Source organism: Marmota monax, unplaced genomic scaffold (assembly GCF_021218885.2).
Source record: "Marmota monax isolate L192 unplaced genomic scaffold, Marmota_monax_Labrador192_F-V1.1 WCK01_AAM20220418_F8-fsc00001, whole genome shotgun sequence".
In the NCBI taxonomy this organism is placed as follows: domain Eukaryota; kingdom Metazoa; phylum Chordata; class Mammalia; order Rodentia; family Sciuridae; genus Marmota; species Marmota monax.
In genome coordinates, this window is record NW_026693777.1 from 16,563,802 (window position 1) to 16,588,044 (window position 24,243).

The 24,243-nt window shown below is 44.4% G+C and overlaps 2 protein-coding genes across 9 annotated transcripts in view; one reads left to right on the forward strand and one right to left on the reverse strand.

Annotated features, from left to right (window-relative positions):
• The window catches only part of Slc8a3 (solute carrier family 8 member A3), a 134,620-nt gene extending 125,395 nt beyond the window's left edge, over positions 1-9,225 (forward strand). For 6 of the 8 annotated variants that reach the window (XM_046461691.2, XM_046461690.2, XM_046461694.2 and 3 more), the window contains 4 exons: positions 1,412-1,536; positions 2,076-2,175; positions 3,896-4,171; positions 7,154-9,225. In XM_046461691.2, coding sequence (XP_046317647.1) covers positions 1,412-1,536; positions 2,076-2,175; positions 3,896-4,171; positions 7,154-7,530 — 878 coding nt within the window. In that variant the 3' untranslated portion in view covers positions 7,531-9,225. The remainder of the gene's footprint in view (positions 1-1,411; positions 1,537-2,075; positions 2,176-3,895; positions 4,172-7,153) is intronic. The other 2 variants (XM_046461693.2, XM_046461697.2) reach the window with 1 other exon arrangement.
• Positions 9,226-11,525: 2,300 nt separating this feature from the next.
• The window catches only part of Smoc1 (SPARC related modular calcium binding 1), a 178,330-nt gene continuing 165,612 nt past the window's right edge, over positions 11,526-24,243 (reverse strand). The window contains exon 12 of the mRNA XM_046460860.2: positions 11,526-11,735. Within this exon, the coding sequence (XP_046316816.1) occupies positions 11,719-11,735 (17 nt within the window). The 3' untranslated portion in view covers positions 11,526-11,718. The remainder of the gene's footprint in view (positions 11,736-24,243) is intronic.

Genomic DNA, 24,243 nt, shown 5'->3' on the forward strand with positions numbered 1-24,243 from the left:
AAGGACATACATCCTTGAGAAATAATTGTTTCCAAAAGTGGCCACCAGCACTAGAGGGGGTTTAGGACCACGGACAGCTCCCACGAAATTTTGGGATTGCTTTTTATATTTGATGCCAGGGACAGTAGTAAAACAGCAAGTGCAGAAATCAGAGACTGTGAACATTCATACTATGTTAACAGAAAGAAAGAAAGAAAGAGAAAAAAAGAAAAAGAAAAAGAAACGTTATATAAAAATACAAGTCTCTCTCTTTTGTAACTTACATTCTTGGTTTATGGTCTTTTCCATGAGTTCTTTTCATTGCAACCTCAAGAACTTGAGCCTTGCCCCTCCCCTTGCTTCACCAATTCCCCAGTGAGAGAGAGAAAAAAAAGATCTTCTGGCTTCTGACCCATCTCGTCCTTGAGATTATCCAAGGACTAGTGAATTCCCCTGGGAGGTTTACTGTGTGGAATGAAAGCAATTAAGGAGCCGAATAAAAGAATTAATTGCATGTGAGAATGTGGACTTGGATGGGAAGATGTTTAAACGAGCTTTGAAAGAAACAGGCCGCCAAGAGCGATTTTCTAATCAAAGGGGAATAAAAAGATTCAATCTCTATTTCACTGTAATCCAGAAAACATGTCTTCATGGTGAAGTGGTCTTAAAATGGACTCACCAGATGAAGCAGAAAAAAAATGTCTAACTGTACAACACGAGAATGGTAAATGAGTCAAGATGCTGAGGGACACAGAGAATGCCTCCAAAGAAAGTAAAGGAAGAACTTTATTTTATGTTTGAATAAGTATTTGTATTCCAGAAGAAATATGCCTGATTTGTATGGAAACACTGGGGATCGTTCATTGGAACACCATGATATTTGGGGGGAAATCTTCCAAGTGTCACCATGAAGACAATAGTCTCTTGTACAAAATGTAGACATCCTAGAAACCCCCTTTCTCCTTTCCAGAGGGGAGAGAACCTGCAATGTTGGAAACAGATGTTGATGTGGACCAGCTGTTCCCTTTGGATAATTGTGCCTCCAAGAATTCTTACATGAAGTTAAACAGGCCCAACTGTTCAAAATAGTCAAATATCAAGAGTTCAACTTTCTTTACTAGCTCCCCAACATCACACTGAATGCTTTGGGAGACTTTACTTGGTGCTATTTCTCAGAAGGTCTTTGAGTCATGTTGTCCACACAGGTATACAAACAGACTTCTTATCCAAGCCTACAAGAACCCTCTCCTGGCCCAATGGTCATGAAGTATTTAGCACGATATAGAAAGAGGCACTAAAATGCACAAAGTCCCCATTCCCAAGAGCTATTTGTTTTGTACCTATCGCGCATGTCTAATATGTTGAGCTTTAAATTGCCAGGACATGGAAAAGCTTGTTTGATTTTCTTTCTTTTTTTTTTTTTTTTTTGCAGAGGTGACAGACAGGAAGCTGACTATGGAGGAAGAGGAAGCCAAGAGGATAGCAGAAATGGGAAAGCCAATATTGGGTGAACACCCCAAACTAGAGGTCATCATTGAAGAGTCCTATGAGTTCAAGGTCAGGCCATCAGTGAGGTCTAATAATAGATTAATCAGGATGGGGGCAGAAAACCTGGGGTTCTGCTCCAGTTTCACCACTAAATATGTGAAGTTGAAGCTGAACAAATCACTTACCCACTCCAGGTCTCTCTTTCCCCATTTGTAACCTGAAACAACAGTGCTGGAAATATTGTGAGAAAAAAAAAATAATACAGAATATGGAATGAATAGCTAGAAAGATGGTAGATGTATCATCACAATTGTTTAATTGTATCTTTAAAACAAAGATACTAAAACTCAGTGGTGTAGGGCAAGGTTCATTGACATCAGACCCTATTCTCTATTGTATCACTCCAAATATCCAATGTCAGGAGTCATAACCGAAAAAAAAAGGCAAGTAGAAGATTGCCCCAGAGGATTTAAACCAAGGTGGCTGCTCCATCCATAACTTCCAGAACTCCCAGAATGCAGGGCGTCTCTCATTCCTCTAAGCAGCAGGCTCTTCCTTGGTTCTGGGCACTCTAACCTCATGAGTTCAAGTTTTTCTCTCCCTGACAGACTACAGTGGACAAACTGATCAAAAAGACAAACCTGGCCTTGGTTGTGGGGACCCACTCCTGGAGGGACCAGTTCATGGAGGCCATCACTGTCAGTGCAGGTAAGAAGGGTCTAAATATGGCCTTGCTGGGAGAAGCAGACAACCCAGGAGAAGCAAGAGCACGGCACCGTCAGTGGCTCACCAGTTTCGGGGGAGGGGGGAGCGGGGCGGGGAGTGGGGGGGGCTGCATTCCATCTTCCTAGTCCTGGTGCTCCGTGTTCAGCTGCTTCACTGGGTCACTTTGGAAGAAGATGGTGGGGTGACTAAAAAGAATATGGCTATGTCTGGCCTCAAATCCTGGTCGTCCTATGTGGGCCAGAGCAAGTATCCTCTTTGTCCTCCATGTCCTCATCCCAAAAGGGAACTATCACTACATTTCTCAGAAAAGCAGAAAGGTACAGAGTCAGGTACAAAACAAGTACACCACAAATTGTTTTTTTTTGTTTGTTTGTTTGTTTTTTTGTCATTCCTTCTTCTCATTAACTTGATCTCCCTTTTCTATGAAATGAGGGATGATTCTGATCTCGCAAGATAGGGGTCAGGAGTTGTTGACTCTTGAACAAATCTTCTCCCTGGATGACTCCAAACCTCTACTTCAGCATTTACTGACAGATCCCTGTGCAGTGACCCACAGCCCAGACAGGAGTCCCAGAGGCCTGCAGGTACATTAGAATGGGAATGAACAGAGTCTCCCAACCACCCCACATTGCCTCTCAGCATCACTGAGGCCTCTTTGTACTGCTGAGCACTACTGGCCTTGTCTTTTTTCAGGAGGTTTTGTTGTCATAGCAACTCACAGGGTCACATCCCCAAGGCCCCAGAGCCAGAGCAAAAGTACAGCCAGGAAGAAAGGTTTGCTGCTGCTGCTGCTGCCCTACTTTCACATCGATCCTTCCATTGCCCCCTCTGATGACCTGACAGTGCCCCTCAAGAGACAGTAAACAGAATGTAGTCCCCAGAATCTACCCTTCTCCTTTTACCAATGCAGGAACTGAGGTTCAAAAACAATAGATAATGTACCCTAGTTACAGATTTTCTTTATGGCAAAACTGGAATTGGAACCCGGTTCCTGATTACTGCTCTTCAGAAACTCAGCTTCTACCCATTATGCCCAAACGTGATGAGCTGATCTTGACCAGGAACTGAGAGGCAACAGCACGTCTCTTCTGAGATGCTGAATGGGCAACTCTGCTCATGTTTCCTGGCAAAGACAATCGGGGCCCATCCCCGCTCTGTCCCATGGGGTACTTGGAAAATGGTACTGGCTTTCTGGTATTCCTGCATGATCTGGAATGTCAGCCATCTGAGGATGGATAATGACCAGACGTACGATGTTTATCACAGCAGCCGGTCCTGATAATCCGAGGGGAGCCTCATCGGCATCCAGTGAAGAGTGAGCACACAATGCATTTTGTTTTCTGGGCCTCAGAGTCAAATGCAGACTGCTCCATCCTCCCTTCCTCCCCTTCCATGATCTTGCTCTTCTCGTGTTCTCCCACCCTGTCGACCTCTTTGTCTCTTCTCTTCCTTGTTCCCTTGCTCTTTCTCCCAGTCTCATTTTGTGCCTGCATCCAAATTGACAACCAAATGACCAAATTGTTTCTCAGTTCCTGGCTGTTTTCCAATGACCACACCCTGTGTGGGTCACCATATGCCCAGAGAGAGCTGTAGACCCCCTCTGGTCAATGATGCCTGCAATGTGGGATGGACTTGATTTTCTATGAATGAGGATCTGATCTCACTCACTGTCCTTTCTGGGACCTGCTTATCTTGTCTCCAGCAGGGGATGAGGATGAGGATGAGTCAGGGGAGGAGAGGCTGCCATCCTGCTTTGACTACGTCATGCACTTCCTGACGGTCTTCTGGAAGGTGCTGTTTGCCTGCGTGCCCCCCACAGAGTACTGCCACGGCTGGGCCTGCTTCGTGGTCTCCATCCTCATCATCGGCATGCTCACCGCCATCATCGGGGACCTGGCCTCCCACTTCGGCTGCACAATTGGTCTCAAGGATTCAGTCACAGCTGTTGTTTTTGTGGCATTTGGTACCTCTGTGCCAGGTGAGAGAGAGGGGCTTGAGTCTGCAAAGGGGAATGGCCTGGTTCACATGATCCCTGTGCTCTGCCTCATCTTCTTTCGCATCTCAGATCTGAGTGTAACAGAGCCTCTGTGCCTACAATGCACAAAAGTCAATCAAGGGGATGAATGACAATTTAATAAGGATGTCTAACATTTATGGAGCACTTTTGATATGACAGGCACTATGTATGCTAAAAAATCTGCATCCCTGCCATGCTCACCAAGACCTTATTAAATAGAGAAAGTTATTATCCCCACATAACAGGTGAGAAAACTGAGGTCCATGGAGCTTAAGCTACCTGCCCAAAGTAAGTGGCCCAAATTTCTTAATCTCTCTATTACATTAACAGGGCACACAAACAATGTAATTCAAAGAAGGTAGACACTGTTCTTCCATTTACCCCTGGCAGTCTCTGAGAGATGAAAGATCAACCTGCCTGAAAATGTTACAATAGAAATGTCTACAAGCATTCTTGGTCTCTTCTATTTGTAAGGACACCTGTGAATACAAAGTGTCCCCTAGCAGGACAGGCAAAGAAAGCTTAGTGAGATTTGCCCTTTCATATGATGAATTGCATACTATTTATTTTCTTCAAAATACTCAAAGACTAACAGGAGTAGGTGTCACTAATTCATTTATTAGACAAATATTTACTGAGCTCCTATTACGCCTGATACAGTAGAGTGCTAGTTGCTGGGGCTGTTAGGAGAGACTACAGATGTTGTTTTAGCTTTTTTGCTGCGGTAACAAAAAGATCTGACCAGCACAATTGTAGAGGAGGAAATGTTTATGTGGGGGCCCATGGTTTCAGAGGTCTCAGTTCGTGGACAGCTGACTCCATTCCTTGGAACTCAAGATGAGGCAGAACAACATGGCAAGAGAGTATAACAGAGGGAAGTGGCTCTCATGATGATCAGAAAGCAGAGAGAGAGAGAGAGGCTCCACTTGCCAGATACAAATATATACCCCAAAGCCACGCCCCGATGCCCCACCTCCTCCAGCCACATCCCACCTGCCTCCAACCATCACCTAGTTAATCCCATCAGGGATCAATTCACTGATTAGTTTAAGGCTCTCACAACTTAACATCCCCTCCTCCATCAACCCTATCACGTGGTCTCACATGTGAGCTTTTGGGGGACGTATCATGTATGAGATAATACCAGATGTGTTTCCTTTCCCAACCCAAGTTTATAATCCAGGTAAAGGAGAAAGACTACATTCAAATGCTGTGATTAAAATCATCTCAATGAGTGCTACAAAGAGAAAGATATAAACCAGGGAGACTTGGGTAGGCTGGGGTCAGGGATGGCTTCCAAGGGAAATCATATGGAAGCTGGGCCTGAATGAGAAGCAGGAATTAACTAGTGCAGCCTTACACAATTAATCAAAAGCCTTACACAATTTGGTTGGGACCTCCAGGGCATCTGAACCCTGAACTCCTCCCAGCTTCAACTGCCCAAGGGAGAAGCAGAGGATATCCTCCTATTCGAGGGGTGAGGCTGAATCTCACTGGGCAGGAATCTGCTGGCTGAACCAAGGGAAGCCCTCTCTGAACCAAGAAAATTTACCCTCCTGGAGAGTAACTAAATCTGTGTCACACTTTAGGAAAACCTCTTCCCCAAACCTCAGCACAGACTGTGGGATTATTAGTGATGCAAGAGGTTTGGCTATCATGGAAATAAATTGAGTGATAAGAAATTAGAGCCAGGCACAGTGGTGCACATCTATAATCCCAGCGGCTCAGGAGGGTAAGGCAAGAGGATCGAAAGTTCAAAGCCGGCCTCAGCAGCTTAGCAAGGTCCTAGGCAACTTAGCAAGACCCTGTCTCAAAATAAAAAATAAAGAAAAGAGCTAGGGATGTGGCTCAGTGGTTAAGCATCTCTGGGTTCAATTCTTGGCACCAAAAAGAGAAAAAAAAAAGAAAGGAAGGAAGGAAGGAAGGAATTAGATGGATGCTACAGGCAAGATTTAGTATATGAGATGCCCTGTGATCACTGTTCTCCAGGCATTGAGAGACCCAAGCCATCAGAGGAAAAGGAGCAGATATGGGGAAAAGAATAGATGTGGGAATAAATAATAGAGGATTGAGTGCAAGGTCACGGGCAAGAAAGGGCAAGAGGTTTTCTCCAGGAGATCTGAGAAAACTGGCAATGTTGAGGCAAGACCAGAGAAAACAGCCGGGGAGGTGTCTTGAGGTATTTCCAAGTCCTGGCAATTGGTCCAAAAAGTAGCTAACTGCCCTTGGAGCATTGGGAAGTTGATGCTATAGTCCACACATCTGATTTCACAGCTGGCTGGTGCTCTTTGGTTGAAGGTCAATGGTAGGAACCTTACATGAAGGTCAAGTTTCTTGCTAACTTCCTTTGTGACCTTGGGTAGATCCTTGACCCTTATTTTCCTTACCTACAAAATAAAAGTAATGGGCTAGATGTCCCTGGCGATCCTCCCTGGGCCCACAACCTGTGCCAAGATCCAAAGTCAAATATCCTTCAAGTCTTTGTGATCCATATACTAATAGCAAAGAGACAACCCCATCTTCCTTGAGTCTACAGCTCACCCTGCTTGTCCTTGGTGCCTGAAAATCATTGCCCACCCCCGAGCCTATAGGCATTGCTCAGATAATTATAATCAGGCATCCACGTTAAGCAGCTTCCCAGGATGTCAAAGTTCCCTGGGAAGACATTCTAAAATGGCAAACTCTCCTTAATGAAAAAGTAATCAAAGGAGAACAATAAATCCATTTGGTGACTATCAGGACTGGGTGGCTCTTAGTAATCTTTCAGGACTAGGAAGCCCAAATCAGCAATGGGACCTGCCTAAGGCCACACAGCTCATTAACGGACAGAGCGGGCAGTGGCCCTTTAGCTCCTGCTGCCAGGGTGCCCTGGGGCATACTTGAAGAAAGGCCCTCCACATCTCAGACTCCCACCAGCTCCCGTTTGTCTGTGTCCTTTTCCAGATACATTTGCCAGCAAAGCCGCTGCCCTCCAGGACGTGTACGCAGACGCCTCCATCGGCAACGTTACCGGCAGCAACGCCGTCAATGTCTTCCTGGGTATTGGCCTGGCCTGGTCCGTGGCCGCCATCTACTGGGCCCTGCAGGGACAGGAGTTCCACGTGTCCGCAGGCACACTGGCCTTCTCCGTCACCCTTTTCACCATCTTTGCATTTGTCTGCATCAGTGTGCTCTTGTACCGACGGCGGCCCCACCTGGGTGGGGAGCTCGGTGGCCCCCGCGGCTGCAAGCTGGCCACGACGTGGCTCTTTGTGAGCCTGTGGCTCCTCTACATACTCTTTGCCACACTGGAGGCCTACTGCTACATCAAGGGGTTCTGAGCCCCAGAACCAGGCCTCCGGCAGGGCAGACCAAGGACTTTCTTCCAAGAGAAGGGCACTTTCCCAACAGTGACCTTCCCAGGCTGAGCAGCCCTGCGGAGGCAGCATCAGGGCCGAGCCCCAGGAACTCCACCTGACCTAGGCCCTGGCCACACTCTGAAAGGGCCAAGTCTTCATCAGATAGAACGGAGGAGACACCCACTTTCCAAAGTATTTCATTAAATACAAACCAACAACAGCAACAGATCCACCTCTGTCTTCTCACTCCCACTCCTGTCCCTGACCCAACAAAGGGCAGACCCTATGTCCTTCTAGTCCACCTTTGGATTATTCCTTTGCCTCGAGTTTCTCTGAGGACAGGGTTTCTCCTGTCTCTCCACTGGGATATGTCACGATTCTCCCATCCAGCTGGTGAGGTGTGAACATGAACCAAACCATGTGGCTGGTCTGGGTTCTCTTTTTATCCCAATCATTATGGTGATTGTTTTCATTTCTCCCATCGGGCTTTGCCGGTTGTTTTGTCTTGTCTTTTCTTTCTGAAGTTAGTGACAAAGTGCCATGAAAGAATCCCAGGTCCAAGTCGACAGATGGAGGCATGAATTTTCAGAAACGCACCTCCCGCTTTCACAGGGTCACAGAGGTCCCGCGGCTCCAGCAAGGTCCTGTCTCCCATCTCCTTTTTTTCTCTGTGTTGTTTGGAGGACTGGGTGGTGTGAGCAGAAATGAGCTCGCACACCAACATGGAGAGCAGGTGGAGCTTTATTTGCTTGCGTTGAAATCAAATCAAAACCAAAAAGCAATTGTCCTCTTCCCTGTTCACGTCTCTCCAGTTCTATATTTCACTGTGTCCGTGTCTGTATGTGGATCCTCCTGCAAGAAAACCCACCAAGGGGGTGATGGGACAAAAATAGAAATCGTACATGATGACAAAGGGCAGCTGAGGAGACAAAAGGGGCACATGCCTTCTGGAACATCTCTGACTTTGTATCTGAAGCAGGAGAGAAGAGGTGTCCAACCAATGAGATCTTTAAAGAAAAAGACGATATTTAAAATGTCAGCCTTCTGAGAAATGTGGGCTACCCCAGCCCCTCACCTCCTAATGTGCCATACATAAGAGCTGCCTAGATTTCTTCAAGTGATGCAAGTTTGAGGGTTATAAGACAGCAAGGGGCTCCTTCCACCTCTCCTGGCCCTCGAGCCACATTTGAAAATTTTTGCACAGGATGGGAACCAGAATTCCTCATTTCTCCCATGTTCCTGCTTGTTTTTAAAACCTCATGAAGTGTTTTTCCAGCCTGTGGGGTATTTCTTGCCCCCTAAGAGAGTCTCAGTCTCCCTAATCCCGTGGAGCCTGGGATGGTAGAAAAAGAGATGGACATGCCCCAAGGAACTTTTCCTGATGACTTTTGAGAGGACCTGGCTTTACAAACACACACACCAGTGAACACACAGACATCACCACAGAACTGCCCACAGATCTTTAGGCTTTCTGCATTGACATAAATACATTTTCTAAAGGGGGAGGGATAAATTAAAAAAAAAAAAAACACCTGTTTAATTTTAAACACTTTTTTAAGAAAAAAATAACTAAAAAAGAAACAGTGCTCATGTCATAAGCTATGTTGACAGTTGCCAGTGGAAATGTTGGGTTGGTTTAAAAAAAAAATAAAAGCTCTACTTATATCTCTACATATAGCTCGCTTCTCCCTGTGTTTCTTCAGCAAATGGTCCAGGGGTCACCCTGGGTTTCTTCTGAAGCGTGTGCAACTGAGGTGAGGTGAAAGTGTCATTTCCCGTCACAGTCAGGTGCCAATGTGCCAGACACGGTACTTTTTTAAGCACGAAAATTTTAGGGAAATGCCAGCTGTCACAGCCTGGGCTTTAAGAAGCTGGAGGACATATGGACGGAGAGCTGTGGGGATAGAGGGGAGGGCACAGCGGGGGAGGATCCCAGTTAGGAAACCAGGGCCCCCGTATTGATTTCCAAGACACACATACTCCGCATTCATGCACTCACCATTCATTCAACCAAAAGCACTTTGGACGCCCTCCACAAGTTGAGATATGTTCTGGTAACGCAAAGAAGAGTAAGAGACCTGACCACAAGAAACTCACAGTCTAGAGGGGGAAGTAAAAGTCCTTTTAATAAAGGCTGTTTGGGTTAAAAGCAGCAGAAACCCATTAAAATAAGTTCAGAGAAATAGATCAGGGCATGGGAAGGCCAGGTAGGGTGACCCTGTAGAACTCAAAGCAGGAGCACAGCCAAGCCTCAGGGGCCTGAAAGCCCTCGGGAACCCAGACAACTGACCCCCCCCCCCCAAAACTACAAGGTCTCTCCCATCCTTGTTTCCCTGTTTTTTGGGCCCCTCCTCTTCCTCTGCCTCACAAAGAGCTTCCTGGTTTGCTTGTCTCACACACGGTCCAGCACAGTCACCAGCCCTGATGGCATTTCATGACCTCACTCACAGCTTCACTCCCACAGCTAACTGGAACATCCCCTTTTCTCATCTGAGCCCAAATTCTCAATTAAGAGAATTCAGCTCATTCCCAGAAGTCCATTTCCGGAAGGCAGACCTCTTTGTAGGAGGCTGCGGTGGCGGTCGGGGCCCCTGTGGAGTGACTGTTGTGCATCGGATTTCCATTCCTGGTCCAAATGATTCAGGTAAGGAAAGGAGGGTGGGGATCCCTATTGCCCCTTCCAAAAGCTGCAGGATGGGAAAGAGCTTATGAAGCCCGGGAACACCAAGGTACAAAGGAAAAATGGCTGTAAGAGGGGCAGAGCCGGAGTGCTGTGAGAACACACTGGAAAGAAACACTAACTCAGCCCAGAGGAGCCGGGAAAGGCCTCACAGAGAGTGTGACCTTTACGAAGGATCTTGAAGGAAGAACAAATAGTGAGTCACTCCTGTGAGAGGGCTTGATATTGACGGACAGACACAAAAGGAACAGCATGCTCACAGGCACAGGCTGAAACAGAATAGGGTGTGGTCACAGAGTGGCAAGAGCTGCTGGGGGTGGAGGAAAGGCAGGTGGGTCCTGGCTGTGGCCTGTGGGTATGTCTGAGAAAGTTTTAGGCCCAGGAGTGGTTATGAGTTGGTGATGAAGGCTCTTCTCTACCTTCTTTCTCTGGATTGAGGGTTTTTAGCCTTTGCCTAAGTTCCAACTTCTGGCTCGGAAAAAGCTGCATCAGGAGCACAAGTCCTGTTGTGGAAACAATAACTAGGGGATTACGGGATCTGTAAGACAGTGCATTAAAAAAGCAGATAGAGAGAGGGTCTTGTCTAAAAGGCTCATTCAGTTTTTTTGCATACCACCCAGTTGAAAATGAATAAAAACCTTTGAGCTGATTAAATGGTAGATGCAAAATCATGAAATCCATTTGTGTCCGTCCCTTGCCTTTTTTGGAGTCCTTTCTGGATTATCCAGATGCTAGGCTTTGTCAAGAGGGAAGTAAACCACAGCGAATGGGGCTGAAAGGAGCAGCCTAGGAGCCTGAAGTTGCTCACTGAGGATGCTGGTGCCAGTCTAGATGCCACCAGCATCAACAGTGTCGTCAACTCTGAGGACTTGAGTCAACACTTCTCCTGTCCCATCACAGTAACAGGGGACCACTGAAGTCAATTGCTTCCAGGTTTGACATTGAGATTCTAGAATATATCCAGAAGCTCTGTGTGCATGTGTGTGTGCTTGTGTGTGTGTGTGTGTGTGTACACATATGAACAAGCACATGTGCACCAAGGGCCTGACAACCTTGATTGACAATAGCACTGTACACGTCCCTTTGCGACACGTCCCTTTGGAATAACACGGTCCTACGGCCTGTGTGTTATTCTGTCCCACACACGATCATTGTCAGCACCTTTTACTGAAAATCAGCCACATCATCCCCACCCCTTAGTCTCACTTATTTTCAGGGCACTGTTAGCTGATGTAATAAATCGACTCCAATATTTCAGGGACTTAGCAAAAGTAAAGTTTATTTCTCCCTCATGTGATAATCCAGTGAGGATGGCTTTTGATCAGCCGGTGGCTTTCTTCCACATGATGATTCAGGGACTCCGTTTCCTCTCCTGTTGTAACTCTGCCAGTCTCTGGGGTCTTGGAGTCTTCTTCATTCAGCAGCAGATGGGAAGAAAATTAGAGACGGTGCGTACACTCCGAACTGCCTTGGCTCTGAAGGAAGGCTCATCACTTTTGCTCGTGTTCTATTAGTAAAAGAACCCAGTTTAACCCAAATGCCAAGGAAATTGAGAAGCATGGTCCTTAGCTAGGCAGCCACTTCCCAATGACATGCTATGCCATGGAAGGATGAATGGCTTATGAATGTTTGCCCCACCCATGATCACTCTGTGGGTAAGAATGGATATTTTTATCTCCAGGGCCAAGAGAAAGTTGATATTTGTCTATGTGGTTTCCGAAAACCTTTCATAAGCCGGGCATGGTGGCACATGCTTGTAATCCCAGCAGCCCAGGAGGATCACAAGTTCAAAGCCAGCCTCAGCAACTTAGTGAGGCCCTAAGCATGATCTCTTCTGATAGACATAAGAACAAAGAAAGAGAGAAAGCCGGAATTTGGGGACACTGGATCTAGGCAAAGAAGCCCACAGAGAGGCAGACTGTGTCCAAGGAGGAAAAGCAGGAGAAGCCAGCCAGCAACTGGTCCCTCGTCTTCTATGGCCCCCTTCTCTGCTTAGTCTACATCCTTACTAAGGAGCTTCCTCTAGGGGCTTCTGGATGGACTATCCAAGGGCAGATGAAAAATCTGATAATTACTGATAATTAATGAGGGAGTGTCATCTGGCCCCAGGGAAAGATGATTCAAAAAAATACCTTCTCGGGAAAGTGTATCCAAAAAATACTCCTGGGAAACTGCACTGGTCTGTATGACAGGTGGTACTTCCTGCATTTTCAGAAGGGAACAGGGAAATAGAATCCTGATCTATAATAATATACCTCAGACTGGGTACTTTATATTTTTAAAAGGTTTGTTTAGCTCACAGTTCTGAAGGTCCAAGTCTATGGCACTTGTATCTGCTCAGATTTCGGTGAGAGACTTGGGCATCACAACATGGCCAAGAAATGAAAGGGGAAACCCAGGGTTACTTTACCACTGATCTATAAACCCAGCCCTTTTTATTTTTTTTATTTTGAGACAGACCTCACTAAGTAGCTGAGGCTGGCCTCAAACTTTCAATCCTCCTGTCTCAGCCTCCCAAGTTGCTGTGATTATAGGCATGCACCACCACAATGGCTTAGTTGCCCTTTTTGTGTGACAAGAATGGTAGAGATCTACTCTCTTAGCAAATTTCAAGCATGTATTCCATACATTTTAACCACAGTCTTCATGCTGCACATTAGATATCTAGAACCTATTCATCTGATAACTACAAGTTTGTATCCTTTAGACAATGTCTCCCCATTTCTCTCACCCAACCCCTGGTGATCATCCTTCTAGTCTCTGTTTCATGAATTTGACTTTGGTGAATTCTACATATAAGTGAGAACATGTGGCATTTACCTTTCTCTGCCTGGCTTATTTCACTTATCATGTCTTCTAGGTTCACCCACAATATACAAATGACAGGATTTCCTTCTTTTTTTAAGGCTGAGTAATATTCCATTTATATATGTACCACTATTTATCCATTCATCTGTCAACAGACATTTGGGTTGTTTCCGTACTTTGACTATTCAATGAACATGGGTACAAAGATATATCTTTGGGATACTGATTTCATTTTCTTTTATTTTTTTGTAATGATAATATTCAGTCATTTTAAAAATTTATTCTAATTAGGTATATATGACAGCAGAATGCATTTTGATTCATTGTACACAAATGAAGCACAACTTTTCATTTCTCTGTACACGATGTATAGTTATACCATATGTGCAGTCATACATGTACTGAGGGTAATAATGTCCATATCATTCCACCATCTTTTCAGCCCCCATGAACGTCCCCCTCCTCTCACTCGTCTTTGCCCAATCAAAGTTCCTCCATTCTTCCCATGCTCCCCCAATTATAGACCAGCATCCACTTATCAGAGAGAACTTTCTGCCTTTGTTTTTTTGGGAATGGCTTAATTCATTTAGCATGATATTCTCCAACTCCATCCATTTGCCTGAAAATGCCATAATTTTATTCTCTTTTATTGCTGAGTAATATTCCATTGTGCATATATACCACAGTTTCTTTATCCATTCATCTTTTGAAGGGCATCTAGGTTGGTTCCACAGTTTAGCTATCGTGAATTGAGCTGCTATAAACATTGATGTGGCTGCATCACTACAGTACGCTGATTTTAAGTCCTTTGGGTAAAGACTGAGGAGTGGGATAGCTGGGTCAAATGGTGGTTCCATTCCAAGTTTCCTAAGGAATCTCCACACTGCTCTCCAGAGTGGTTGCACCAATTTGCAGTTCCACCAGCAATGTATGAGTGTGCCTTTCCCCCACATCCTCGCCAATGCTTATTATTGCTACAGACAGTTCTCAGAAGAAGATATACAATCGACCAGCAAACATATGAAAAAGTGTTCAACTGATTTCATTTTCCAATGGATTAATCTACTAATGAGACTAGCGCTCTCGTGATTCAAGCACTTTCCAAAACCCCACCTCAGGACATTGCTGTGTTGGGGACTATTATGATTTGAATAAGAGGTGTCCCCTCAAAGCTCCTATATGAATGAAGGAGTATTCAGAGATAAAATGGTTGGATTATGAGAGCTATAACCAGTTCATCTTAGTTTGAATGGACTAACTGGGTGGTAAGCTGTAGGTAGGTGGAGCATGGCTGGAGGAGGTGGTCACTGGGGACATGCCCTGGAAGGGTTCATTTTCCCTGCAGTCCCTTCCCCTTGACCCTGCGGCTTCCTGGCTGCCATGAATAGAAGAGCCCCCCACCCCCATGCCCTTCTGCCATTGATGTCCTGTCTTACCTTGGACTCGGAGCAGAAGAGTCAACCCACCATGGACTAAACCTCTGAAATGGTGAGCTCAAAATAAACTTTTCCTTCCCTAAATTATTCTTGTTGGTGTTTTGGTCACAGTGACAAAACAAAACAACAACAACAAAACCTGACTAACACATACCTAGAAATAGGGCTGCATTTTTCTAAAAAAATCTAGGAAGAAGTTGACTCAAGGTAGACTATTCTGGTGCCTCAAAATCCTCAGATTCTGTTTTCTACTCTTGGTCCTTTCTGCTCATCTCAAGTTCTTCCTTACTTCTACCTGAGTGGAACACAATGGAAGCTGGTCCTCACCCTGCCATCTTTATTACAAACGGACCATTACGTGAATGGACTTTTTTCCACACTATGTGGTAAATATTCATTCTCTTCTCATGATCAGTACCTCTAACTCATTCAATCAATTTCTTTTTTTGTGACAGCAGGGCGGCAGTTAAAATCTTGTGGCCAGCAGGCTTGAAGAGCTTGATCCACGCAGTGCTTTGTTAAAAACTGGAAGAGTTGTTAATACTTAAAAACTGAAATATTTTGTACAAAATCTGTATCTGGGCTTTTCTGATCACACCGAGTGTTAATGATTTTATGTGCTAATAAGTGGCCACCCCACATACACAGGGTCTACCTCCTCAGTTCCCCAGATTTCCTACCCAACCCATCTCTCTCATTTAAGGGACCATCCTGGCTCTGCAGCTATTTGTGTGACACCTGCATATAGAATTACATTTTGGCCCTTCACATGCTGGTGCTTGCCCTCAGCACTCTGTAGGGTTTGAGTCCCAAGTCTACCTGTGAAATTTTAAACAGGTGATGACTTCCCTGGTTCTCATTTTTCTCAATCAAAAAATGCAGGGTTGCAAAAATTAAACGAATCATTATCAAGTCAATTACCATGGTACAGAGTATATACATACCCTAGAAGTGTTAGACTTGTAAATTAATACCTGGAGAGATGACCAGTGGTCACCAGTACTTCCAAGTCAGGCCAACCCCAGATCATAGTGAAAAATTAAGACAGACAAGCTTGGTATCAATGAAAGAGCAACCCAGAAAGGGCCAGAAGGCCACATCAGGTCTTGCATGCTAATAAATAAGGCAGATAATGGTAAGCAAAAACAACTTGTGGACTTCAAGAAAGAAGGGTGACCCTGGGAGAAGTTGAGGAATCTGTCCAAGGACATTCCACAAGTGGCACTTCATATCTAGGTCTACTGAGATCCAAGATCCTACCACCTTCACATACTCTTATTGGGTATGAAATGAAGTCATTATTTAGAGAAGAAAATAAAGACCATAACAGTACGCTCTGTCTTGATTTTCCCAGGACTTTCACAATTTTAGCACTTAAAGTCTTGTGTCCCAGGAAATCCCCCAGTCCTGGGAAACTGGTATGGTTGGTTAACCTCAAATATTATGATTCTTACAGAGCTACAAAATGGCGGACTCTATACATTCACCTTCTGCTATGTCATGCTGTCCCCTTTCCCAATGATTCCATGTGCTATTATTCTCACCCAGCATCTAAACTGGGCAAAGTTCTTTAATTGGTGGGATCATGAAAACCTTCATGGTTCTTGGCATGTTGCTCAGTTTTTCATTGACAAGTACTTTTGAGTAAGAGAGTTTGAAAATACACACTAAACAAATCCCCAAGTTTCAAACACAGTCCTTCTTAATCTCATTGTGTTACTGAAAGAATGAACAAGGCTTGTAGTCGGAGCAAATGCCCGTTTATTGACGAGCAGCTCTGCATATTTATAGAGCCAGGGGTTGTTTGACAGTTGGCATGGGGTGCCTTTTGATTGGAGGGTAAAGATCAGGTGAGCCAGCAGGGCTAGTCTGATTGGTGGGCAGGATCAGGTGAGCCAGCAGGGCTCTGATTGGTGGGTAAGGATCATGTGAGCCAGCAGGGCTCACCATTGGACGGCTCTTCTTGGGGGATGGGGAAGTTAGTCTTTGGAGCGGGGTTGACTCCCAGCAGTAACAACAACCCGATTTCCTGCGAGTTATTAGGACAATCACCCTACCCAATTCAGTGAATCCAAAATGGCTAAGCGGCAGGCTCAGCTTCTTTTTCATCAGAACCATAACTGTGGTTCTTGATGGAAGCATTTATCCCTTGGACACTGGTACCTATAAACCTACTAAGCCCAAGACTTAGAAACAGAAATCAAAAATTTGTAAGTAGATTATTAGATTCAGAAATGATCCTATCCCTTTCCCCTTGATATCAAGACCTATGAATCCTATGTAGAGGCAGACAACGCTAAATATTAAAGAATGTAAATTAGAACACATTCAGTAAGATAGCACAATAATATCACAAGGTGTTTATCTCCTAGTTTGTGCTGTAATTGAGTCTGCATCAAGCCATTCCCACCCAAGGTCAATCCTCCTTTGGATAATGGAAAATATGGTCAGACCAGCACCTCTGGTTAGAGACATGTTGTGGAAGATACCATAGCTATGGATAAGGCATTCTGAGTCCATAAAGCAGATGATAGCAGAAACACTATGGGCAAGAAAGGCTAATCCATACCAAGAATATGGATACTCTGTAAAGGCTAACTTCTGCCTCTTCCACAATGATAGGAGCAGTCCAATGTAATTAACCTGACACCAGGCAACCAGCTGGTCTTCCTGGGAGATATTGCCATATCAATGGCTCATCTGTTGCTTTTGCTATTAGCAGCTCATACACTCTTTAGTGACAATAGCCAAATGAAACTTGATGAGGAGACTCATGTATTGTTGAGCCCAAGTATAGACTCCATTCCTGATGCCATATCATGCAAGGATCCATGGAACAATGTCAGAAAGAGAGAGGCCAACTAATATGCATAGCATAGAGTCCATCTGATTATTGAGAACATTGGCCACCATGGTTGTTCTCTCTGGTAGACATTTATGTGGGACATGAACATCTTCACAGAGTGTACCTCATTCCACACCTTCCCCAGATTTCCTTTTGTTAGTCCATTTTCTGTTGCTATAACTGAATATCATAGATTGGGTAATTTATAAAGAAAAGCAGCTTATTTCTTACAGTTAAGGAAACTGGGAAATCCACATTTAAGGGACCACATCTGGTGAGAGCCTTCTTGCTGGTGGGGACATACTGCAGAGTCCCAAAGTGGCACAAGACATCACGTGGTGAAACACAGAAAGCTTATCAACTCAGGTCTCTCTTTCTCTTCTTATAAGGCCACTAATGCAATCACAGGGCTCCATCCTCTTATTTCATCTAATCCTGATTACCTCCCAAAGGACACAACTCCAAATACCACTAAGATATGACTCTGGGGATTGAGATTCAACATGAGCTTTGGAGAGGTCAAACCACCCAGTATTTTGCTCCTAGTTGGCTTCCTTTCAAGTCTTCAATATGAGCCAATGTAGATCCATAATTCAGATCAAACTGAACATGTAAATACACTGCCTGAAATTCTGCCCACTGGGAGGATTTCAGTACAGCCCGTCTTTGAGGGCCACACCTGAGCAGGATTAGAGCATGATATTGTCCACCTCTGGATGGCCCTGGCACACTGTGCAAATGCAGAATTAAGTTCTTTTTTTTCTTTCCTAAATTATAAACTGATCACAGGGAATTCTCTGGAAAGCCAAAGTGTGGTGGAGAGAGAGATAGCAAAGCTGTAGCCAGAGTTACCGCAGGAGTCTAAACCACCTGTTCCTACAGCCTTGCAGTAGGATGACCTAATTGGCCTGGGTTTTTATATACCATTTCTGTTTTACGATGGAGTATTGCCATGTACAGCCAATTTTATAATTGTGTTGGATGAGGCACCCAGTTCTGCATGTCACTCCTTCCTCACTCCTAACGAGATTGAGTGCTTAATTCATGCTACAACTTGGACTTGGTCCACATCTCTATCTTCACTGTGCCTACAGGAAACAAGGGGGCTCCTTTAGAGTTTCCTGGGAGGACTGCCAGTTCTCCATGTGTATATTTAAAGCTTAAAATTTGTTTTTCCCATCCATCCTGTAGGATATCAGTGTTGGTCAGCTTTCCAAGGCTCTGACAAAATACCTGAGAAAAACAACTTAAAGGAGGAAAGATTTATTTTGGCTTGTGGTTCCAGTGGTTTTAGTCCCTGGTCACTTGGCTTCATTTTTTCTGAGCCTGTAGGCAGAACCTCATGGCAAGAGGGTGTTGCAAAGGAAACCCACTCATCAAACGAGGGCCAAGAAGCAAAAAGACAAAGAAGGACACATCCCCAGGGACCTGCTTCCTTCAAATAGTCCCCACCTCCTAGTTTCTGCCACCTTGAGGTGGCACCTCTAGCTGGCAAATGTACTTTCAACACATGAGCTTTTGGGGGACATTTAAGATCCAAACCATAGCAATCACCAAGGCCACCCAAAGAATCCATAGGCTCCACAATTTTTATAATCATGGTTATTGCCCTAGTGATGTTAGAACCTCTTGATCTCCCAACACCTTGCCCTCACACTACCTTCAGTGATGTGTTGGACAATCTTACTGCCACCATCTTTCATGATCCATCATTTGCCCTCATCAAGGAAGTGAACTCTGAATGGCTCAAAAACATGACCCACCTAAACTTTGAGTCCCATTTTATGAGTTTGTCTCCTGGGGCCACTTCAAGCAACAGTCCTGGATCAGTCCGAACACCAATAGAAATAAATGGGGCATTCAAAGTAGGATATTCCGAAGGCCGGGACAGAGTTGGAAACCCAGGGCTGTCAGCAACGGAGCTGCGATTATCCCTAGGCACAAATTGTGGGAGTGGAGAGGTTTTCAGAATTAAGAGAAGAGTCAGGTAGGTAGGCTACTTAGAGAGGGGCAACACCTTTCAGTAGAAAACAGCCAGCCTCAGACAGCCTCACAGGGAGGAAGCAGGGGAATAAACACCCTGTCCTCTCCTGCCTCCCCTCTCCCATCTCTTGCTGAACCCCTGGTTATCTAAAGGGCACGAGAGCTCTACCGATAACAGTGCACACAAGTCGACCTCTGTGGCAATGCAGAGAGCAGGTGGGGAAATGGGAAGAATGGACCCAGAGACACAGGCAGGAGAGATCTGGCACATCACATCAAGTCATCAGAAAAATTTCATGGGATAACAGGCTTAGCAAAGTGCCTGAAGTACACACTTGTCTCTTGGCATCTGAGGAGAATTGGTTCCCCTCTCCGTGGACACCAGAATCTGCGGATGCTCAAGTCTCTTATGTAAATGGCGCACTACTTGCCTGTGACATACACATATTCTCCTGTACACTTTAAATCATATTTAGGTTACTTACAAAACCTAATACAATGTAAATACTATGCAGATAGTTGTTACATGGTATTGTTTGGGGAATAATGACAAGTAGAAAAGTCTGTGCATGTTAAATAGAGATGTAATTTTTTCTGAATACTTTTGATCTATGGTTGGTTCAAATTGTGGGTGTAGAACCTGCAGATATGGAGAGCCAACTGTAGTAAGAATTCTCAGGTGAGCCGGGCATGGTAGCACACACCTGTAATCCCAGCAGCTAGGGAGGCTGAAGCATGAGGATCTTGAGTTCAAAGCCAGCCTCAGCAACTTAGCAGGGCCTAAGCAACTCAGTGAGACCCTGTCTCAAAATAAAATTCAAAAAAAGGCTGGGGAGGTGGCTAAGTAGTTAAGTGTCCCTGAGTTCAATCCCTGGCACCCCCCCCCAAAAAAAAAAAAAACTTCCAGGTGGAAAGAGAAGGTCCGAGAGGTGAGGCTGACTGCTCAAAGACACATAAATAGTTCATAGCAAAGCCAGAGGAGGAGTCCCAGGAATAGGAGCTCTCTCTACTGCCCCTGCCTTCCTTGCTATGCCAGGTGGCTTTGCTACTGATGTGAGATAGTCCTTTCACTCTTTGTTTCTCCTCACGGAGTCCCCATGATGCAGTCCCTCACCATGCTTTTTTTACAATGGCATGTCTATTTCATGGTGTTAGCAGGTGTATTTTTTCATATCTTTTCCAAAACCTCACTTTTTAGATACTGATGTAATGCACTACTCAAGATTTAGGTAGACAAGCCCCTTCTTCCACTTTTAATGAACTTTTCCATTTATATGAGTCCTCTTTCAATGTATAGCAAATTAAAAATACTAAGGTTGAAAGAAGTGGATTCTAGTTCTGGATCTACCACAAGATAAGTATTTGACCTGTGATTGGTTCAAGCTGTGAATTCAGAACCTGCAGATATGGAGAAAGTTTGGGATTTTTTTTTTTTTTTTTTTTTTTTGGTAGTGCTGGGGATTGAACCTAGCACTCTACCAACTGAGCTATATCCCCAGCCCTGGGATTTTTTATGTATAACCACTAGAATATTGGGGCTGGGGATGTAGCTTGGTGATAGAGCACTTAACTAGCATATGGGAGGCCCTGTGTTCTCTTCCCAGCACTGCAAAAATAACCATAAATAAATAAGAAACATTAGAAGAGGTAATTTTTCAGGCTCCCCCTATCACCAAAGCTCTCCAATGATATAAAAGAGGAAGAGGAGGCTGACCCCTAGTATTTACATTGTATCAGGTATTGTAAGTAACCTGGGCACCATGTCTAGTGCTTAAGCCTATCTCACTGAATCACCATGGCCACCCTATAAGATAGAATGACACCCATTTTACGGTTGAAGACACAGCAGACAAGTGATTATCCTGGAGTCCATATCTTAACAGAGTCCATATCTTAACTATCTTAACAGAACTCAAACGTGTACTTGGACATCTGACATTGAAAGCCAAACTATAAACTAATGATTATTTCAAAATGTGGTCTCCAGATAAGCAACATCAGCATCCGCTGATGAGCTTTTGGGGGACATTTAAGATCCAAACTGCTGATGTACAAGAAATGAAAATTCTAAGGCCTTATCCCAGACTTCACTCCTGACCTCTGGGAATAGGACCCAGAAATCTGTTTAACAGGCCTTCCAAAGGAATCTGCTGCACTCTCAAGTGTGAGATCCCCTGTTCCAAACCATTATGCCCCTGTCTCCTCTTACCCCCTATCATCCACAGTGCCTGTTCAGACATGAAGATAGAAACACAGCTCCAGTGTCTGTATATACGTGTACCTAATCTTATCTCTTGTAGTTTAACTTTTATTTTGGAAAATTGCTAATATGTAGAACGATAAAGAGATTAGAGTAATGAACTCCCATATACTATCTCCCAGCTTCAACATTATCAACTCACAACCAGTTTTGTTTCTTCCATTCCCAACTAGCCCACCTCCCATTATTTTGAAGCAAATTCCAGACATCAAAAAACTTCATCTGTGAAGTAGGTATTTTTAAAATAAATGAACAGGGTTTTGTTTTTGTTTTATTTATTTATTTATTTATTTATTTATTTATAGTGCTGGGGATTGGATTCAGGGGTGCTCTACTATAGAACTATATATCCCAGCCTCTCCCCACTTTTTTCTTTTTTTTACTTTCCTTTGAGAAAGGGTTTCCCTAAATTGCCCAGGCTGGCCTTAAACTTGCAACTTCCTACCTCAGCCTCCTGAGTAACTGGGATTAGCAACATGGGCCCCCACATCCAGTTACATGGACACTTTTTAAAATATAATCATAATGCTGTTATCATACCTAAAAAGTTAATAATCATTCCTGTCAAAATCCTGTCAAATTTTTCACTGTGCCCCAATATTATATTTAAATGTGCTAATCCCATAATTATTTCCATGTAAACATCTCATGAAGGTTTGCAAGGTATTCTAACGTTAAGGTGGTGATTCCAGTTCAGTAGATGGAACAGACACGAGAACTGTTGATTATAATATGGGAGGGAATAACAGGAAAACCGTTAGAAGTCAGAGACATCAGCATTAGATGCTGAAGCATCATATAATGGACAAAGAAAACCGGGATGCTGCCTAAAAAGAGGAGTAGTCAAGTGGAGTTTCCAACATTAACCAGAAAAATTACAGTAGTTTGTTTTCTTAGTTCCTTTTAAAAAATCCAACAAAAAGATAATCTTTTCATCAATTCAAAGGTATTCATTGACTGCTCTTCCAGAGATGAATTAAGAAAAACGCCTAAAATAGAGACTCTACTTTCCATGACCCTTCTGAAAGTCCAGGGCTGTAGCTGAGGCAAGGAAAGGGTAGTTTGGGAGCATTCAGGAGGAAGCATATAAGATTCAGCCTGGCAGAAAGATGTCTGAGCTAATTTTGAAAGACCAGGCAGATTTCACCAAATGAGGACAGATGGAAGACGCATATTCTGGGTCATTTAGTGATGCTGTATGAAATGGCAGAAAGCAAAGAATGGCTTGTTTGTGGAGACCTGAGTTTAAATTCCCAACTCTTAGTTACAGGCAAGGTGACCTTGATCATGTCACCTAAGGTCTCCAAGTCTTGCATTTTTTTTCTCTCAATTGCATAACTAAGATATTATCTACTTTGGGATTTGGGAGGGATCACAATACATAACTGATATAATTTATGCGTCACACTGCCTGGTAAGTTTGTGATTATTTATGCTTGTTACTGATGTTATTGTTTTCCCAGGCAGACGCAGGAAATGTAAGACCTTGAACAGCACGTGGCACAGATGGTGTGATATGTATGACCTGGAAAGTACCTTGGATGCAGATGTAGCTGTGCTTACCTGGAAGCACACCAATGCAGTGTGTCAATGTCACAACAATGAGATGTGTGCATTTCATAGGAATATATGCACAGGAACCAGGGCTCAATGTCAGGACTAGATGAAGATGCTTAGCCTTGCAAACTAAACTAAAGCAACACCAGAGAGCCATGATACTAGTCTGCTCAGGCCATCATAACAAAATGATTCAGACTCAGCAACCTAACCAGAAATTTATTTTCTCTCAGTTCTGGAGGCTAAAAGTTCAAGATCAAGGTGCTGTCAGGATTGGTTTCTGGTGAGGCTTTCTTCCCTGTCTTGGAGAGAGCTGCCTTCTCACTGTGTCCTCACATGGCTTTTCTTCTGTGTCTGAGTGTGTGTGTGTGTGTGTGTGTGTGTGTGTGTGTGTGTGTGAGAGAGAGAGAGAGAGAGAGAAAGTAATCGGGTGTGTCTGCCTCTACTTATAAGGACACCAGTCCATACAAGGATCAGGGACCCATCCTTATAACCTCATTTAATCCCAGTTACCTCCTTAAAGACACTCCCCAAATACAGTCTACATTAGAGGTTAGATTTTGACATAGGGCTTTGGGGAGACTCAATTCAGCCCATATCAGCTACTCCAAGCCACTGAAGAACTTCAAGTAGGACGTCACCTGACATGATTTCCTTTTTCAGTAGCTGAATCATCCACATTGTGGATGATTGAGGTGGGGAATGGATGGAGCAGAGATGGGCCAATGGCAGCTGTAGGAAGTGGGGCAACAGGGATGGAGAGGAGAGAGAATTTACAGGATGGCGATGAACTATTTGGACAGGGAGGGAGGGACACAGGAAAGAGGGAGAGCAGTCTCTGGGGTTCCAGGCTTGGGAGAGTGGTTGGCTGGTTGTGCCCCAGCATTGATAGGAGGAGAGCAGAGGTGACTTGTTCAGTTTTAGGCATGTTGGGTAGCAAGGCTTGTGGGACACCTCCGTGGATGTGCCTGGGAACCTGGATTTGCAAGAGAGCTGGGCTGGATCCTGAGACTGAAATAGTGCAGCAAATTTCAAGTGTAACCACAGTTCACCTGAGCACCTATTCTGAACTGAAAACAGTCCACATGCTGCTCTGCAGACCTTTCTAGATGCAATGTGAAGGCCT